This window comes from Mixophyes fleayi, chromosome 10 (genome assembly GCF_038048845.1).
Source record: "Mixophyes fleayi isolate aMixFle1 chromosome 10, aMixFle1.hap1, whole genome shotgun sequence".
NCBI lineage: Eukaryota > Metazoa > Chordata > Amphibia > Anura > Limnodynastidae > Mixophyes > Mixophyes fleayi.
The window spans coordinates 15,234,446-15,253,927 of record NC_134411.1 but is presented as its reverse complement, the minus strand read 5'-3'; the positions used below and the strand labels follow the sequence as shown (position 1 = coordinate 15,253,927).

The following is a 19,482-nucleotide window of genomic DNA, read 5'->3' as shown; positions in this document are numbered from 1 at the left end:
GTACTGGAAAAACAAGTGTGAGTCATGGAGGCCCCACCTCACAACTTGCAGGAATTAATGGACCTGCTGCTAACATCTTAGTGCCAATTACCACAAGACACCTTCATAGGACCTATGGAGCCTATCCCTTGATGGGTCAGAGCTGTTTTGGTGACATGAGGGGGGGTCTACACAATATTAGACAGGTGGGGTTAATGTTGTGGCTTATCGGTATATATATATATATATATATCAGGTGACACATAACATAAAGAAACTGCACATGCAGCGGTATGAATTGGGACACAAAGAATTACTGACGTATAAAACCCAGGGAGCAAAAGCATATTCAAGACTAAAAATATAACATAACAAGGCTAACAAAGAGTGCCATCACACCTGAGCTAAATGTGGAGAGAAAGGAAGGGTGGGGGGCTTCTGTTCAAGACAGGAAGAGAGCTACTCATCCAAGTTACCAATGTCGTTTTGCCTCACAGTGCTCAACAATGATATAAAAAAGAGAGAGAGATGAAGAGGAAGAAAGAGAAACACACAAAGAGAACAGAGAGGTAAGTAATGACTAGAGCGAGGGGAAATAGGCATATATATATATATATATATATATATATATATATATATATATATATATTCAAGAGATCACTAATATTTCCTGTTATATAAATGGAAAATACAATGAAGATTGTGCCTCATTGATTCAGAAAACTCTAATAGATACACCTCATAACTTATCCATCCTGACAGGGTTATTTATTACATCTCTGACTGTATTTTAAAACAGGAAAATCCAGTTACTTTTAATGGCTTATTTTATTGATATATCTAGCTCTCTGTTTTGTACACATCGGCTGACAGGGCTGCTGAAAGGAATCTCTGGCCCTGGTGCGGCCACTTCTTATAGCCCCTTTTAGACTCTGTACTCAGCCTATTGTGGTGTGATTGCTCTCCCACAAGCTGCCTGCAGAGCTTCAGCCAAAGTCGGTTCTGCGTGCGTATCCTAGAAGAAGTGTGACTGTGCAGACCAATAGGAAGCTTTTGGCCACCGCAATTATATTTCCCTGTCTATAAACTGGCGCGGATGGGGCCAGAGCCTCATCTGCCCTACCATGATCAACACCTCAATTATTTAACAGTTATTTATAAATGGGTCCACATTTACTGGCAAGCTATTAAAGCGCTATGGAATTTGCTGGCGTTATATAAATAGATGATGATGATGATGATGATGATGATGATGATGAAGCTAGTAAGAGTGGCAGAGGAGCATTTTCCCCATAACCGGACTCTCCGTGTCAGTTAGGGCTGTCACTGATCAATAGCACAGAGGTCTTCACACCTAGCCACAGCCGAGCTCCCTGTCCAGCACATCGAGAGATAGGGCAGGACCACAGGATGTATAGATGATTTAGGTCTGCATTATGTCTCCATTGTAAGAACAACAGACATTTGGAGTACCTGCATTGTAAAACAGCCTATAGCCACCAGAGTACTGTTGTCTGTGCTATAAAGTCACCAGAGAACTGGTGTCTAATATGTAAAGTCACCAGTGGCTTGGGGGTCATGCATTGTAAAACCAGCAGAGAACTGGGGCCAGCATTGTAAAGCCACCAGACATGTGGGGACGGTCTTCACTGTGTACCCACCAGTCAACTGGTGCTTACATTGTAAAGTCATCAAAGATTTGAGGGGCCAGCATTGTAAAGCCACCAGAGATTTGGAGATCTCCAGTGCACTGGTTGAAGCACAGGCTGCTACACTACACTGGTTTGGTTCCAGAGGCTGGTAGTGTACACTGATTTGGTGGCACAGGCTTTTGGGGTGCACTGTTTTGGAGTAACATGTTTCAACTATGTACTGATTGGGTGTTCACATTCTGCTACACAGCAATTATTTTGGACCAAAAGTTGGTATAATGTACTGATTTGGACCACAAGCTGGCAGAGTGCACTCACTTGGATCAAAAATGGGTAGAGGGCACTGATTTGGATCACAAGCTGGTAGAGTGCTCTGATTTGGACCACAAGCTGGTAGAGTGCTCTGATTTGGACCACAAACTGGTAGAGTGCTCTGATTTGGACCACAAGCTGGTAGAGTGCATGCACTTGGATCAAAAATGGGTAGAGGGCACTGACTTGGACCACAAGCTGGGGTAGAGTGCAGTGATTTGGACCACAAGCTGGGGTAGAGTGCAGTGATTTGGACCACAAGCTGGTAGAGTGCAGTGATTTGGACCACAAGCTGGTAGAGTGCACTGATTTGGGCCACAAGCTGATAGAGTGCTCTGATTTGGATCACAAGCTGGTAGCGTGCACTGAATTTAGGCCCATGGGTTGGTGGAGTCCACTGAATTGAGAGCACAGGCTGGTATAATATGTAACATGCTACAACTTTAATATCCATTTTTACAGCTTGTAAATTGTTACAGTATTGCTGGCTAATGACTTTTGTTCTTGGTTCCTCACTTTCAGATTAATTTGTCCACACCGAATGTATATTTTTCCATCTCTTCAGTGGACACTGGTTACTTTAACTGGAATTATTGGTGGGTCCTTTATACTTAAGTGTGACACTGTCTACATTCTACCATAAATATAGGCAACATACAGCTTGCCAGCTGGAGTGGAATAACAAGCCTCAGCTTCTCCTGCCAGAGGGGTTAATGCTCAGAACTGTATACAAGGGTGGATGTCAGGAAAAGGTAGCCTTAGGGACCTGAACTACTGCTGCCATCATTCTGAAGAGCATTGAAGTGAGTCTGTATAAACAAGGGCACACAAACTATTTTATTTTCAGACAAAAATAGTTCTATGAAGAAACAAAATGAATGGAAGCACATTAACTCCTTCAGCAACATATAGACCATTTCAGTGGATTTGGTATTGACATTTTTATGTACTGTACTAATAGCTCACTCTCCTTTATCTTGCCATCTCCCACCCACCTCTTTCTAGATTATCAAGCAGCCAATGTCAAGGAATCTCTTAGATTACATAAATAAGGACATTAATTCACTATACTTTCCCTTCTCATGCCCTTCGCCATATCATACTGTAAGCATCTCCAGTGCTGCTTCACAATAGAGGTCATCCTCATTCTTCCACCATAATGTGCTTTACAGACTGCTATTGACAGTCATTTTTAGTCAGTTATTTTCTTATTTTTATTCCCATACTAGGCTAGAATATCTGCTATATAGGTCCCCTTGCTTCTCAGTACCTATTTTAACCTGCACCCTTCTGCCTCATCCACCCTCTAACTTGACTGTTCTTTCTGTCATTTATTTCATACATGTTTCACTCTGTCATACATACCCTTCCTTTCATCTCTCTCTGCAATTTTGTTCCAGCCCGATCCCCTCTCACCAATAACTAGAACATTCCTGTGCTCATCTATCTTTGTATCTGTCTCCTCCTCCTGTCTTTCTATATCATTCATCTTCCTTTATTTCATTCATCTCCACTCTGAGTAGCTATGACTGCCATTTGCATCCTCTATCAGCAATTCATTCTACCTTGTGCTCCTCTATTCAAAATCTCTCTTCATCCTGAGCCCTCTATCTGCCATTCATCTCCCAGTGCTCTTCTATCTGCTTTCTGTTTTCACCCAGACCCCTGTCTGTTTCATTCATCTTCTCTCTGTGCACCTCTACTTGCCGTGAACCACTTTACTCCGTCTCCATAATCACCTCTGTATTCACCTTTTTGCACCCTTCTATCTGCCATCCTGCCTGCTTTCCTCTAATTGGGTCCATTAAAAGTATAGGATGAGACTGCCAGCTCTGAACTGTTGCAAAATTTGAACACTGTTGCCTAATGGAAATGGCCAGCACCAGACGCCAGAAGTCCTCTAAGCCCCTCTATTGTCACTTCTACAGTGCTCTACAAGTCTAGGCACAGAAGCAAGTTTAATCTGTATTTTGCAAGAAACGCCCTCACTCTGCTTTTGGAATTCCTGCTCCTCCTCAAACCGTGCCTTTTTGCAGTGGCAGAAATCTAGGCACACATGAACAGATCAAGATACTCGACTGGACTAAAGTGCTTTGAGCCTCGTAAATTACCTTCCCTGACTCCAGATAAGGTCACACAAAAAAAAAAAAGTCCTAAAAACAAGGCCAGTGGTCAGGACAAAATACTCTTGGACACATTTCCCATTTCTGTCCCGTGCCTCTGTGTTCTTTGCCATATGTCCTCATTGTACACTTTGCAGTAACTTAACATGTTTTCTTGTGCCCCTTTTTTTTACTGTCTGTCTGCAGTCACTGAGTTCTTCATCTCCAAGCACTTTATACTTAGCCTCTTTCTTACTGTGTTCTCTCTTTGGTCTATCCTTAGCCTCTTTCTAACTGTGTTCTCTCTTTGGTCTATCCTTAGCCTCTTTCTCAATGCCATATCCATCCACTCTGCCCAATGCTTCTATTTCAGTGCTGCAATTCAATCTCAGTACACACTGTCTTTAGCCTCTATCTCAATGGTTCCTCCTTCTACTATGTTGTATATCTCTTTGCCATATCTATGTACTCTTCTGACTGCCATTTCTTTCCACTATGTTCTTTTCCTGTTTCTCACTCCCATCTTTATCTTCTCTATATTCTGCCACTCATTGCCATCTCCATTTACTCATTCATCTTCCTCTCTCTCACCTCTTGTCCTTTTCATTTTCCTCACAACCACCTCCTTCCACTTTGTCCTTTTCTCTTTCTCAATCCCATCACTGTCAGCTCTGTCCTTTCTTCTTTCTTACTGCCTCCTTCAACCACTTTTTACTTTTCCTCTTTTCACTCCCATCTCCTTCCACTCTGTCCTTTTCTACTGTATCACTGCCACCTCCTTCCACTCAGTCCCTCACTTCTTTCTCGCTGTCACTACCTTCCATTCTGTAATTTTAAACTGCATCACTCCCATCTCCATCTACTCTGTCCTTTTCCTCTTTCTCAGTCCTATCTCTGCCTTTTTCCTCCCTGTCTCCTCCATCCACTCTGTCCTTTTTCTTCTATCTCACTCCCATCTCCATCAACTCTGTCCTTTTCCTCTGTCTCACTACCGCATCCTTCCATTGTGTCCATTTCCTCTCTCAGTCCCATCTCAGTACACTCTCTCCTTTTCTGCTTTCTCATTCCCACCTCCTTCCATTCTGTTCTATTCTTTTTTATCATTCCTATCTTCACCCATTCTGCCTTTTTACTTTTTATTACTCCCACCTTCTTCTTTCTGTACTTTTCCTCTTTCTAACTACAACCTCCTTCCAGTCTGTCCTTCTCTTTCTCATTCCTCTCTCCATTCCTTCTGCACTACCACCACCTTCCACTATGTCCTCTTGCACTTTATCACTCATATCTCCATCCACTCTGCCCTTTCCTCTTTCTTTCTACCACGTCCTTCCAGTCTGTGCTTTCCTCTTTATCATTCCCATCTCCATCCACCCTGCCCTTTACCTCGTTCTCACTACCATCCCCATCCACTCTGCCCCTTACCTCGTTCTCACTACCATCTCCATCCACTCTGCCCTTTACCCCGTTCTCACTACCATCTCCATCCACTCTGCCCTTTACCTCGTTCTCACTACCATCTCCATCCACTCTGCCCTTTACCCCGTTCTCACTACCATCTCCATCCACTCTGCCCTTTACCTCGTTCTCACTACCATCTCCATCCACTATGCCAGTGGTCAGGGAACAGGGGTAAATTACCCCAAATGGGGTAAAAATGAAATTCCTGGGGGTAATGCTGCCGATTCACATGCTGTCAGTTGGATTGTAGACCCCTTTACATGTGAAATTGCTGTTGTACCAGAAGAGCCTGAAGGGTTGGCAGAGGCACTTCTTGAGATTAGATGCAATAATGAAGCACGTATTGCATTTGAAAACAAAGCAGATCTGTCATATTTTTGGATGTCAACAGCTGCAAAGGCATCAAAATTGCACATGAGGAGGCAGTCAAAAAGTTGCTGCCTTTTGCAACAATCTACCTTTGCAAACAAGGATTTTCCACTCTAACGAACATAAAAACAAAGCAGAGAAATTGATTGGACGCTGAAAACTGTATTCAAATTGCTCTGACATCAAAATGCCCCAATATTGATGCTCTCGTATCAAAAATGAAGGGACATCATTTCTCCAAAACCTGAAATTTTGAAGTTGAAGCTTTCAAAGAAATTTTGAATAGATTCAATAAAATTTTGAATTCCAATAATTAATAATATATGATGTCCTTCCTTTCAAATGAAGGGGGTAACGTCGGCGTATCTAAATATGTTTGGGGGTAAAAGGTAAAAAAGTTCCCTGACCCCTGCACTATGCCCTTTACCTTGTTCTCACTGCCATCCCCATCCACTCTGCCCTTTACCTCGTTCTCACTACCATCTCCATCCACTCTGCCCTTTAGCTCGTTCTCACTACCATCTCATCCACTCTGCCCTTTACCCCGTTCTCACTACTATCTCCATCCACTCTGCCCTTTCCTCTTTCTTTCTACCACGTCCTTCCAGTCTGTGCTTTCCTCTTTATCATTCCCATCTCCATCCATCCTGCCCTTTACCTTGTTCTCACTACCATCTCCATCCACTCTGCCCTTTACCTCGTTCTCACTACCATCTCCATCCACTCTGCCCTTTACCTCGTTCTCACTATAATCTCCATCCACTCTGTCCTTTACCCCGTTCTCACTACCATCTCCATCCACTCTGCCCTTTCCTCTTTCTTGCTACCATCTCTGTCCACTCTGCCCTTTACCTCGTTCTCACTACCATCTCCATCCACTCTGCCCTTTCCTCTTTCTTTCTACCACGTCCTTCCAGACTGTGCTTTCCTCTTTATCATTCCCATCTCCATCCACTCTGCCATTTACCTCGTTCTCACGACCATCTCCATCCACTCTGCCCTTTACCTCGTTCTCACGACCATCTCCATCCACTCTGCCCTTTACCTTATTCTCACTACCATCTCCATCCACTCTGCCCTTTACCTCGTTCTCACTACCATCTTCATCCACTCTGCCCTTTACCTCGTTCTCACTACCATCTCAATCAACTCTGCCCTTTACCTCGTTCTCACTACCATCTTCATCCACTCTGCCCTTTCCTCTTTCTTTCTACCACGTCCTTCCAGTCTGTGCTTTCCTATTTATCATTCCCATCTCCATCCACCCTGCCCTTTACCTCATTCTCACTACCATCTCCATCCACTCTGCCCTTTACCTCATTCTCACTATCATCTCCATCCACACTGCCCTTTACCCCGTTCTCACTACCATCTCCATCCACTCTGCCCTTTCCTCTTTCTTTCTACCACATCTTTCCAGTCTGTGCTTTCCTCTTTATCATTCCCATCTCCATCCACTCTGCCCTTTACCTCGTTCTCACTACAATCTCTATCCACTCTGCTCTTTACCTCGTTCTCACTACCATCTCCATCCACCCTGCCCTTTTCCACTTTTTCTCACTACCATCTCTATCCACTCTGCCCTTTACCTCGTTCTCACTACCATCCCCATCCACTCTGCCCTTTACCTCGTTCTCACTACCATCTCCATCCACTCTGCCCTTTACCTCGTTCTCACTACCATTTCCACCCACTCTGCCCTTTACCCCATTCTCACTACCATCTCCATCCACTCTGCCCTTTACCTTGTTCTCACTACCATCCCCATCCACTCTGCCCTTTACCTTGTTCTCACTATCATCTCCATCCACTCTGCCCTTTACCTTGTTCTCACTATCATCTCCATCCACTCTGCCCTTTACCTCGTTCCCACTACCATCTCCATCCACTCTGTCCTTTACCTCGTTCTCACTACCATCTCCATCCACTCTGCCCTTTCCTCTTTCTTTCTACCACGTCCTTCCAGTCTGTGCTTTCCTCTTTATCATTCCCATCTCCATCCACTCTGCCCTTTATCTCGTTCTCACTACCATCTCTATCCACTCTGCCCTTTATCTCGTTCTCACTACCATCTCTATCCACTCTGCCCTTCACCTCGTTCTCACTACCATCTCCATACACTCTGCCCTTAACCTCATTCTCACTACCATCTCCATCCACTCTGCCCTTTACCCTGTTCTCACTAACATCTCTATCCACTCTGTCCTTTCCTCTTTCTTTCTACCACGTCCTTCCAGTCTGTGCTTTCCTATTTATCATTCCCATCTCCATCCACCCTGCCCTTTACCTCATTCTCACTACCATCTCCATCCACTCTGCCCTTTACCTCATTCTCACTATCATCTCCATCCACACTGCCCTTTACCCCGTTCTCACTACCATCTCCATCCACTCTGCCCTTTCCTCTTTCTTTCTACCACATCTTTCCAGTCTGTGCTTTCCTCTTTATCATTCCCATCTCCATCCACTCTGCCCTTTACCTCGTTCTCACTACAATCTCTATCCACTCTGCTCTTTACCTCGTTCTCACTACCATCTCCATCCACCCTGCCCTTTTCCACTTTTTCTCACTACCATCTCTATCCACTCTGCCCTTTACCTCGTTCTCACTACCATCCCCATCCACTCTGCCCTTTACCTCGTTCTCACTACCATCTCCATCCACTCTGCCCTTTACCTCGTTCTCACTACCATTTCCACCCACTCTGCCCTTTACCCCATTCTCACTACCATCTCCATCCACTCTGCCCTTTACCTTGTTCTCACTACCATCCCCATCCACTCTGCCCTTTACCTTGTTCTCACTATCATCTCCATCCACTCTGCCCTTTACCTTGTTCTCACTATCATCTCCATCCACTCTGCCCTTTACCTCGTTCCCACTACCATCTCCATCCACTCTGTCCTTTACCTCGTTCTCACTACCATCTCCATCCACTCTGCCCTTTCCTCTTTCTTTCTACCACGTCCTTCCAGTCTGTGCTTTCCTCTTTATCATTCCCATCTCCATCCACTCTGCCCTTTATCTCGTTCTCACTACCATCTCTATCCACTCTGCCCTTTATCTCGTTCTCACTACCATCTCTATCCACTCTGCCCTTCACCTCGTTCTCACTACCATCTCCATACACTCTGCCCTTAACCTCATTCTCACTACCATCTCCATCCACTCTGCCCTTTACCCTGTTCTCACTAACATCTCTATCCACTCTGTCCTTTCCTCTTTCTTTCTACCACGTCCTTCCAGTCTGTGCTTTCCTCTTTATCATTCCCATCTCCATCCACTCTGCCCTTTACCTCGTTCTCACTACCATCTCCATCCACTCTGCCCTTTACCTCGTTCTCACTACCATCTCTATCCACTCTGCCCTTTATCTCGTTCTCACTACCATCTCTATCCACTCTGCCCTTCACCTCGTTCTCACTACCATCTCCATCCACTCTGCCCTTTACCCCGTTCTCACTAACATCTCTATCCACTCTGTCCTTTACCTCGTTCTCACTACCATCTCTATCCACTCTGTCCTTTACCTCGTTCTCACTACCATCTCTATCCACTCTGCCCTTTATCTCGTTCTCACTACCATCTCCATCCACTCTGCCCTTTACCTCGTTCTCACTACCATCTTCATCCACTCTGCCCTTTCCTCTTTCTTTCTACCACGTCCTTCCAGTCTGTGCTTTCCTATTTATCATTCCCATCTCCATCCACCCTGCCCTTTACCTCACTCTCACTACCATCTCTATCCACTCTGCCCTTCACCTCATTCTCACTACCATCTCCATACACTCTGCCCTTAACCTCATTCTCACTACCATCTCCATCCACTCAGCCCTTTACCCCGTTCTCACTACCATCTCCATCCACCCTGCCCTTTACCTCACTCTCACTACCATCTCTATCCACTCTGCCCTTCACCTCATTCTCACTACCATCTCCATACACTCTGCCCTTAACCTCATTCTCACTACCATCTCCATCCACTCAGCCCTTTACCCCGTTCTCACTACCATCTCTATCCACTCTGCCCTTCACCTCGTTCTCACTATCATCTCCATCCACTCTGCCCTTTACCTCGTTCTCACTACCATCTCTATCCACTCTGCCCTTTATCTCGTTCTCACTACCATCTCTATCCACTCTGTCCTTTACCTCGTTCTCACTACCATCTCTATCCACTCTGCCCTTTACCTCGTTCTCACTACCATCTCTATCCACTCTGTCCTTTACCTCGTTCTCACTACCATCTCTATCCACTCTGCCCTTTATCTCGTTCTCACTACCATCTCCATCCACTCTGCCCTTTACCTCGTTCTCACTACCATCTTCATCCACTCTGCCCTTTCCTCTTTCTTTCTACCACGTCCTTCCAGTCTGTGCTTTCCTATTTATCATTCCCATCTCCATCCACCCTGCCCTTTACCTCACTCTCACTACCATCTCTATCCACTCTGCCCTTCACCTCGTTCTCACTACCATCTCCATACACTCTGCCCTTAACCTCATTCTCACTACCATCTCCATCCACTCAGCCCTTTACCCCGTTCTCACTACCATCTCTATCCACTCTGCCCTTCACCTCGTTCTCACTATCATCTCCATCCACTCTGCCCTTTACCTCGTTCTCACTATCATCTCTATCCACTCTGCCCTTTATCTCGTTCTCACTACCATCTCTATCCACTCTGTCCTTTACCTTGTTCTCACTACCATCTCTATCCACTCTGCCCTTCACCTCGTTCTCACTACCATCTCCATCCACTCTGCCCTTTACCCCGTTCTCACTAACATCTCTATCCACTCTGTCCTTTACCTCGTTCTCACTACCATCTCTATCCACTCTGTCCTTTACCTCGTTCTCACTACCATCTCTATCCACTCTGCCCTTTACCTCGTTCTCACTACCATCTCTATCCACTCTGTCCTTTTCCTTTTTATTTCTCCCACATCTGTCTACTCTGTACCTTTTCTCTTTGTCACTGCCACTACCATCCTGTTTTCCACCCTCATCTCCTTCCACTTTGTCCTTTTCCTCTTTCTTAAAGCCACCTTCACTCAACTTTATCATTTTCCTTCTTTTCAAAGCCGCCTGTCTCACTCGCTCTCTTTGCTCAGTCTTACAGCCATCTCTGTGCTCTCTATCCTTTCTCTCTACCATCTCTTTCCACTTGGTTATTAGTCTCTTTCTCCTTGACACCTGCCTTTATTGTTTCATAATGACTGATTTCTGTATCGTCGTCCCCTATTCTGCCTGTGCCTCCTTGTCTTTCACTGTTTTCCTGTCACCTCCCCTATTCAGCCCTGTGCCTCTCTCACAGCCAGACTTGTTCTTTCATTTCTAGGATCTGGGTTAGGTGCCTTGGGATCTCCCTCTCTCGGATGCTCTCTCCTACATTCTTTTTTTACTTGGTTTTTACAGATTAATGTAGAGTATATTCCGTCGAACATCATCAGCTCTGTGGCTGAACTGCTTAATACTCCTCTGGGAGCAGATGGGATAACACTCAGGGCACAGAATGGACTCTTGTTGTGCATAGATTAGTGACAACCCCACTCCAGAACTAAACCAGTCATTATTTATAGATTACAATAATTGGAGCATCCTGTAGTCTAGGCATCATGAAAATAATGGATGAACATCATTTTCTAGCCATGTGTCAACACAGCTGCCCATGGCTACACTATTTCCAGCAGCCTGAATCTGCTTGCGAACGCCTTTTTTCCCACCACATTTTACTTCCATTTCTGAGCTTACAATGAAATCTAAGCCAAGTAAGCAGGTTTTCAATTTAGAATAATAACAATGAAAAGAACTTAGCATAGTCTGCTCTAGACTTTTGTTTTAAATAATAATTGGTCATTGGATAAAACCTGACTATGCTGATTACTGAACACATTTTTTTCTTGTAGTAATATAATAAAATATATAATAGCAATATATCAATCTATCTAGGCCAAAACTGTCATTGTAATAAGAATGAGACACCCAATTTTGTTTATTAGTCTGTACACCAGTCTGCTATCAAATTATCTTTGAACCTATACATTTATCTAGCTTTGAATTTATTTGCTATCCTATGTACAGTAACTCTGTAAATCCATGCCGTCTGTATTAGAATATTAATAATACAGTAACATATAATAAACAGAAATGTCTGAAATCCACAAAAAAGAAACAATGATAAAAATAAAGTAAAGTATATAAAGTAAGTCAGTTTTTCCAAAGATACAATGCTGGAAATCTGTGGACTGGAGCTTAAGGGAACAGAATTAATGAATCCTAATACATGCCAATTAACAAACCACTGCCTCACCTTTCCACAGTTGCATTACCCCATGTGGATAGTGGTACGTAATCGGCCACTCATGTTGTAGTGTCTGAGTGAGTGTTCGTGTCCCTTTAACCAATGTTTATTTTTAGTTAGTGGGTGTGTTCTCTGCACGAAGGAATTCTCTGTGCAAACAGCGTGTGTAAGCAGCAGACCCATGAACTGCAGGGAGCAGTATTAATCCTTCACATGTATTCACAGCGGGTACATAAGCCATGGTGCAGTACAAAAGCAAGCCAAAAAACACATATCTGCAGGTGGCATGGGGCCATGATTTGTCTCTTTAGACAACAATGGCAGATAATTTAACAAGATCAGTGAATGTGAGGCTGAGCTTACTGCAAGAACATCATGTACTTCATTTATTTTCAGTGGTGTTTTGCTGAATACCTGGAGGGATTTGGGTCACATATAAGGTGCAAAAAAGTTGAGTTACAGGGAGTATAAAAATTAGCAAGTGGGGAGATTCGACTCAGTTTTACATGGATATCATTTATGTGGGGGAGTGGGAAATAAAGGGATAGGGACATGGAACAGGAGGCCCTCTAAGCTGCTTATAATATGGTATACCTCGGGACACAAGTAAGCCCACTGATTATCCGCCCAAATCACACCCGCAGTATTGGGAGGCCTTACTGTATTCAGGGTCCACAGATTGGAACAGTACCAGCCAAGTTGGAGGAGTTGGAAAGAATAGGAAAGTAGTAAGAATAGTAAGTTATAAGGAGCAGTAATATCGTACCTCCTAATATTGTTCCTCTGCAAATTGAACACAAAAGGGGTGTGTGGCTGCATTTCAGGGGATGTGCTTAGAGCTTCTGAAGTGCTAGATTCCCCCAAAATCCTTTCCCTTCCTCCAAAAGCACCCCTGCATTACTGTGCGCACCTGTGGCAGCAGCACAGGACTGACCTCTCAGCAGTCCCAGCCAGAGGCGAAACTAGAGAGCTGTGGGCCCTGGTGCAGGGAGGGAAGGCCAGTGGGCCCCATTATCTCTATGGGCAGGGGCGGCCTGGCCCCGGGGGGCAGGGGGGCATTGCCCTCCCGGGCCGCTCAGAATTACAGCTGTTAGGCCGCCCCCCGGAAGCAATATCGCCGGTAAAAACCGGCGACAAATGTGATGCGGCCGCCTGTGCGGCATGCGCCCCCCGGGCTGACATCTGCCAGCCCGCGCCTGTCTATGGACCCCGGTGTACTGCACCTGCCACACCAATGTCCGTTCCGCCACTGGTCCCAGCAGTCAGGAGACAAGTCTTGACAGTGGAGACGGAGTGAAATATACCTCCCAACTGAGCTGATGTAGGCATGGCAATCCCGAATCGAGGGAACTGTCCCACCGTCCTGTGGATTCAGACTTTTGTCTGAATCCACAGTTGGCTGATGTGTCCTGCAGGCGGGTGGTCCTTCAATTCTACACATAACATTGGCATTGAAAGGGTGTTTTTAGGGGGAAAAGAGAGCTGTGGGTGGTCCTGTGCTTTGTAATGATTTGTGGGATGATTCTTCCGATTGTATAAAACAAATACTTGAGTGGTATGGGGATGGTCCCCGCAAATCAGGAAAGTCGCGCATACATCGGGGCAGTTGGGAGGTATGGCAAAATGGAGGAGCAGATGTAGTGGTAATGAATGTTGATATAGTGCAGTGTTTCTCAAACCCAGTCCTCAGTCCCCTAACAGTGCATGTTTTCCAGGTGACCTATGGATCTGTGTCAGTCAGTAATGAATACACCTGTGCTAAAGCAGGGAGATAAGGAAAACATGCACTGTTATAAAAAAGAGTAATCTGGAGCCAGAGTAATATGGGGCCAGATAATGAGTAATAACAAGCCCTTGTATTGAGGTAGAAGAGGAGTTAAAGTTATGAGTTTTAAGAATTAACTAAATCCGTGATATGTACAGAAGCAGTTAGTCTAGGCATGGGAGTTTTACAAACTGATGCCAGGGAAACAGTGTTTCCCCATACACTGTGAGGTGTCAACATGTAAGCTGACATGGAGAAATAATGGCCGTTATACGGAGCAGCAATATAGAGGAACAAAGAGGGCTATAGTTGGCTGTGATAGTGCGTAATAAGAGGAGATATAGTGACCATTAATTTGGGGTACCAGGGTGAATAATAAGGATCAGAGTTACATAAATCAGTTAAACAGAGCACAGCTGTTCCATAGTTGGCACCAGATAGAACTCTCCATGTTTCTTTTGTGATCCTCAAGGTTCAACTTTATAAGAACGTAATTTTTAAAGGAATCAAAACCATGAGTAGGTAAGTCAATTATATCTGAAACAGTTTTGAAAGCACCAATATAGAAGACAATTGGTCATTATATGAGGCAACAAAAGACACGATGTATACCAATTACTGTATATAGAAAATACAGTATATAGCTAATATATAGATGTGCTGTTTCAAAACAATTATATGGAGCTGTTATATGATTTTATAGGATCAGTCCTAGTAAGAACAGATAGTGAAGTACAATAGACGTATTAGGGCAGAGATAATAGATATAGGAGAGAAACTAAAAGGGTGAGAGAGCAAAACAAGAAATGTTATAAAAACAGTTACATTGATGGGAAATATATGGAATTGTGAGATATATATATATATATATATATATATATATATATATATATATATATATATATATCCTTGGCAACTGAGAAGAGCAACATTAATTATTACAAGTTTATATCTAGATTTATCCAGTAGAAAGACCAGACTTGATACTGCTATTTTGTAACTCGCCAAGTGCCAGACCAGTGTGATTCCTGTATCATCCATACTGAGCTACAGGTCACGCTGGGAGTGTTGGGGTTAACAATAACAGAAATGTAAAATGACATTTGGGAACGCTGTCACCGTGAGTGCACTTTAATCACTGGAAAGTGTAGCAGTAATTAAGTATTTAATTTCAGCTTCCAGGCGATTTTATAGGAGTATTTACGGCCTTAACTATTGATCACCCTTCAAGATGCCTCAGGGGTTTGGTCACATTGATAAGCAGTTCTGTATGACACCGTGAGCTCGCACAAGTTCTGCTTATATTAGGCTATGCCAGCTATGACAACCTATAGCAGCTCCTATAGGTCCACTAAACTCCATCTATGACCAAACCATGTATCTTATGTTCCAAATTCCACCTGTCCTTTTTCCAGTCATTTACGCACAGTAAGTCTTTATGTTTATACCTCGTATAACATATAACATATGTCTTGGTGTATTTGACTACAGACAAGTGTATAATTCTGAATTTTACTTTTGTGGTGTTAGAAAAATGAATGCTTTATAGTATTTTATGGCCAGTGGTCTGTTAAGGTATCTGTCTTTGTATCTAGTTGTAATGTTTATATAGCTAAAGTATATCTGCTGATAGTAATGTTCCGAATTGCTAAGTTAAATGTATATGAATGTATTAAGTATTCTCTTTATGTTTCAAGAACTACAACTGTAGCATCATATAACAATTCGCTATAACTTTTCCTATGATTTCATATAACTTCTCTTGATTGTGGTGTCTGAAATGGACCCTTTGACTGTTCTGTTTAAATAGCTGCTCTCCAAGACTTCTATTGCTTCCATTTCATTCAATATCATATACAATGGAAGCATATAACATCCATTGTTCTAGATCGGTTCCATCTATACCCTCCTTTCACTTCAAATAACATCTGTTGTTCCATACAGTTCTTCCCTCCGCTCCATGTATTACATGTAACACCACACTCTAAAATACTTATTATTTCATAGAGCTGCTCCCTACAAATTCTCCATTTCTCCAAAACAATCTTTCCATATTCAGAAACATGTCTAACAGTTTAATATAAAAGGTGTCTCACTCTTCTATAGATTCCTATAAATACTCCACATTCTGGAACAACTTCCCGTTGTACTTTCCCAGACTAATAAAGCAATATCAGCCATTCCCTATATTCATCTTTAAAATATCTTCTTTATGTCTCTACAGAAAAATAAACTACTCATAAACAGAGATGATATGTGGTGCAAACTCTCCCATTACCTCACCATCCTTAGATACATCCACAGCTGCACTTGTTCACTTGATATGATATATTATTCTTAACACAACAAAGGGTAAAGAGGTGGGAAAAATCAGTCCCAACAAGTGAAAAGGCAAAGAGCCCTTACAGAAAGAGAAAAGACTCAAGTAATTCCACAGCACAAACAAGGTTTGAAACATCAACGAATGCAGGTGTAGAGAAAGAAAAGCAGGTATGTCGGTCATGGCGGAGTACAGAGGAAGACGAGGAGGGGAGAGCATGGAGCAAGTGAATTGTGGAGGGGGATGTGTAATGGAAGCTGAGGATAATCACGTAAAAGGTGTCCAGTGTAATGGAGCTAGGTAAAAAGCTGCACAATAGTTAAGACAGGTACTGGAAAAGAGACAAGGAGGGTAAACAGGGAGTTCATGCAGAAAATGGATTTAGAAAAGAATATCGGAAATGGATAGAGGGAATAAATTGTTAAAAGGGGGGAGGGAGGGGGAAGGAGACAGGATGTCAAGAATGAAAAGGAAAGGTGAAGAGGAGGAATAAATATGAAGGAAGTGATAAGAGATAATGATCTGTGGGAGACCCAAACAGGGAAAACGTGCAAGGAGAAGGATATGCATGAAATGCAAAAGGCTGACAGAAAGTGAAACGTGCACAGTGTAATGAGAGACAACCAATGGGCAACTTTGAAAAATAACATCGGGATCAGGTTTGTATGACGGTTACCCCTCAGGTCTCATGTGGTAGAGAATGTAGGGGCAGAGGTCAGCCATCATTCCTCTTGCCACAATTGTAAATCTCAGCCTGGGAATACCAGCTACGGGCACCTTGTAGAAGCAGCAGGTGCCGCTATCAATATTCTCCTGAAGTCAATCAGCTAGATTATAATGGTACCGATGAATATGCACAGTGAGCACATCTGTAAACTTGTGTGTCTGTGTGCGCACCCATAGGCAGCTAGGAAGCTTTATCACTAAACCTGTTATTCAGATCTGACATACAACAAGCTAACGTATAAAACAATTTGGGATGAGGATTTTCCAGCCCTTGTCAGTGACAACTCCTAAGCACACTAAACCTAAACAAACATGACAGTAAACCAGATGCTTGTGCAGGGATTTAACTATTGTCAAACCCAGTCATACAACACAGACCCTAAGCATTAGAGCAGGGGACATGCAGGGTAAAGGGACTTTCCAAACAAGGGAAGCTTTAAGCAGTTTACAGTGACACCAGACCAAAGCACACAGGTATCAGCCATCCACCTGTGAGAGCGGGCAGAGGGCGGGCAGCAAGCATGGGCAGAGCAGCAAGATGTAAGGTGTGCCCCCTTCACATATCATTGCCAAAGCTCCTGCATCTTAGCAGCAGCACAACACAAGGACAAAGCTCTGCGCCCATAGGGAGATGCACAGGGAATAACTAGCACTCTTACCTGTATTGGCGGAAACCTCTCGGTTAATGTGCATCTTCCTGCCTGCCTCTTCTCCTCCGCGGATCCCTTTTCTCTCTTCCCCTTGTACGTCCCAGGAAAACACAAAGACAGCCTGCGAGGTGGGATAAAGAGGAGGGAGATGGGGCTGAGCTCCCACTTCTAGGTCTCCTGTATCCTTGACCCCAGTGACAAGACCTCTGTGAGAAGAGGCTCAGGTGGCTGCAGGTGGCCTTGGGAGCTCCTGTATGCAGGTCAGAGTGTCAATGAATGAGGATCTTTCTGAAGAAACCAACCTCTCTCGCTCTCTCTTGCTTTTTGTGTCTCTCCCTTCCCTGTGACTTGCTTTCTCTCTCACATCCACATCCACATGCTGCTGGCTGCTGGCAGGAACAGAAACTGCACACACCAAGTACACATCCCACTGTAATCTCTGTTATTGGCACCTGGAGCACAGGCGATGCACAAGGATCTAAATTAAATTACATATGTGTGTCTGCTCATATTGTAAACAGAACAGGACCTTGTGCACATACTGCTCTCTGCTAAGGAAAACCTGTCAATTTGCTGCATAGAAATTCACTCCAAATTGTTTTGGCAGCATAGGAGTTAGAGGCATATTATGTAATCAAGGTATATCCTCTCTATAACATTAAATATAGTATCTCCCATTATTACAGCTCTGGAATGCTTTATATTTAGCTGTTAATTAACATGTAGGGCTTGATCGAGCATCGCACATACGTGTGTCTTGCACAATTGACACGCTGTGTATGCGCACAACTTCATTTTTTAATTAGCCTTTGTGACCCATTGCACTTGGAAAGGTGGATCAGGGGCATTAACGTGCAAATGCAGTAGAGTAGGGTGCGCAAGCGCAAGTTAAACACGCTCCCCTTGAGATGCATCTTATTTTGAGCGACACAGATCTTTTAATGTTAGCTAAGAGACAGAAATCTTATAAATACAGACATGGAAATACAAGTGTGTGGAGCATCTTTATGTTCAACTCTGAATCAGGTCCTTAGACTGTAAGCTCTTCAGAATAGGGGATTCATTACTAATGTATCTTATTTTCTGCAGTTACTGTCATTTAATATTTAAAATTTTATTAATAAATAAAATATTTTTCATATTGTGGACCCGATTCACTGTAAGGAAAAATGGCGATTGAAAAAGTTGCACGTCAGTGAATGTTTATATACGCCGTATTCAGAACTGAAGTTGCATCCAGGTTTGAATGAGCAGCAGATGCGGTGGCACGACGTCAGATACACCCCTCCGAAACTGACATGCAACTTGCGAACACGTACAAAAACCTTTTTATTTTATATGTTATGAACGCAGTTGCTGTGATGCATTATCATTATTTAAACTTGCATAACTTAGCTAATAAGCGGGAAAAACTTCCCGGCATGCATAATTTTTTTTATTTATCTTGGCTATCTTGTCACGGTCAGCAAACCCAAAGCGGCTACTAAAGTCTCAGTAAACGTCTGTGAATCATTCACAAACCTCTAATTACAAGTGGCTCGCCAGTTCTGGTGTTTCTCATAATCATCATCATCTGCTACTTACACTAGCCCCTGAGTACCTGCAAATAAAACTGTTCTTTCAGCCGTATCTGTGACTACGCCCCAGTCTGAATCCCAAAGCAATTGCTCTAACACGCCCTTGCTGTACATTGCCTATATTAAAAGACCCATTCCCTCCCCCGTCACGCCTCTCCAGTTGTAAAAAGTTACATTTATGTACGTTCACTTTCCAAACATATGCAGTGCAAAAAACGCAAAGACATCAAAAGTCCAACCTCCAACTACTTTTAGCTCCACTGCTC

At 43.5% G+C, this 19,482-nt stretch overlaps 1 protein-coding gene across 5 annotated transcripts in view; it reads right to left on the bottom strand.

Moving 5' to 3' along the window:
- Positions 1-18,000, bottom strand: part of SYT7 (synaptotagmin 7) — a 259,466-nt gene extending 241,466 nt beyond the window's left edge. For 2 of the 5 annotated variants that reach the window (XM_075187974.1, XM_075187975.1), the window contains exon 1: positions 17,649-18,000. In XM_075187974.1, the coding sequence (XP_075044075.1) occupies positions 17,649-17,682 (34 nt within the window). In that variant the 5' untranslated portion in view covers positions 17,683-18,000. The remainder of the gene's footprint in view (positions 1-17,648) is intronic. The other 3 variants (XM_075187977.1, XM_075187976.1, XM_075187978.1) reach the window with 2 other exon arrangements.
- Positions 18,001-19,482: the final 1,482 nt, after the last annotated feature.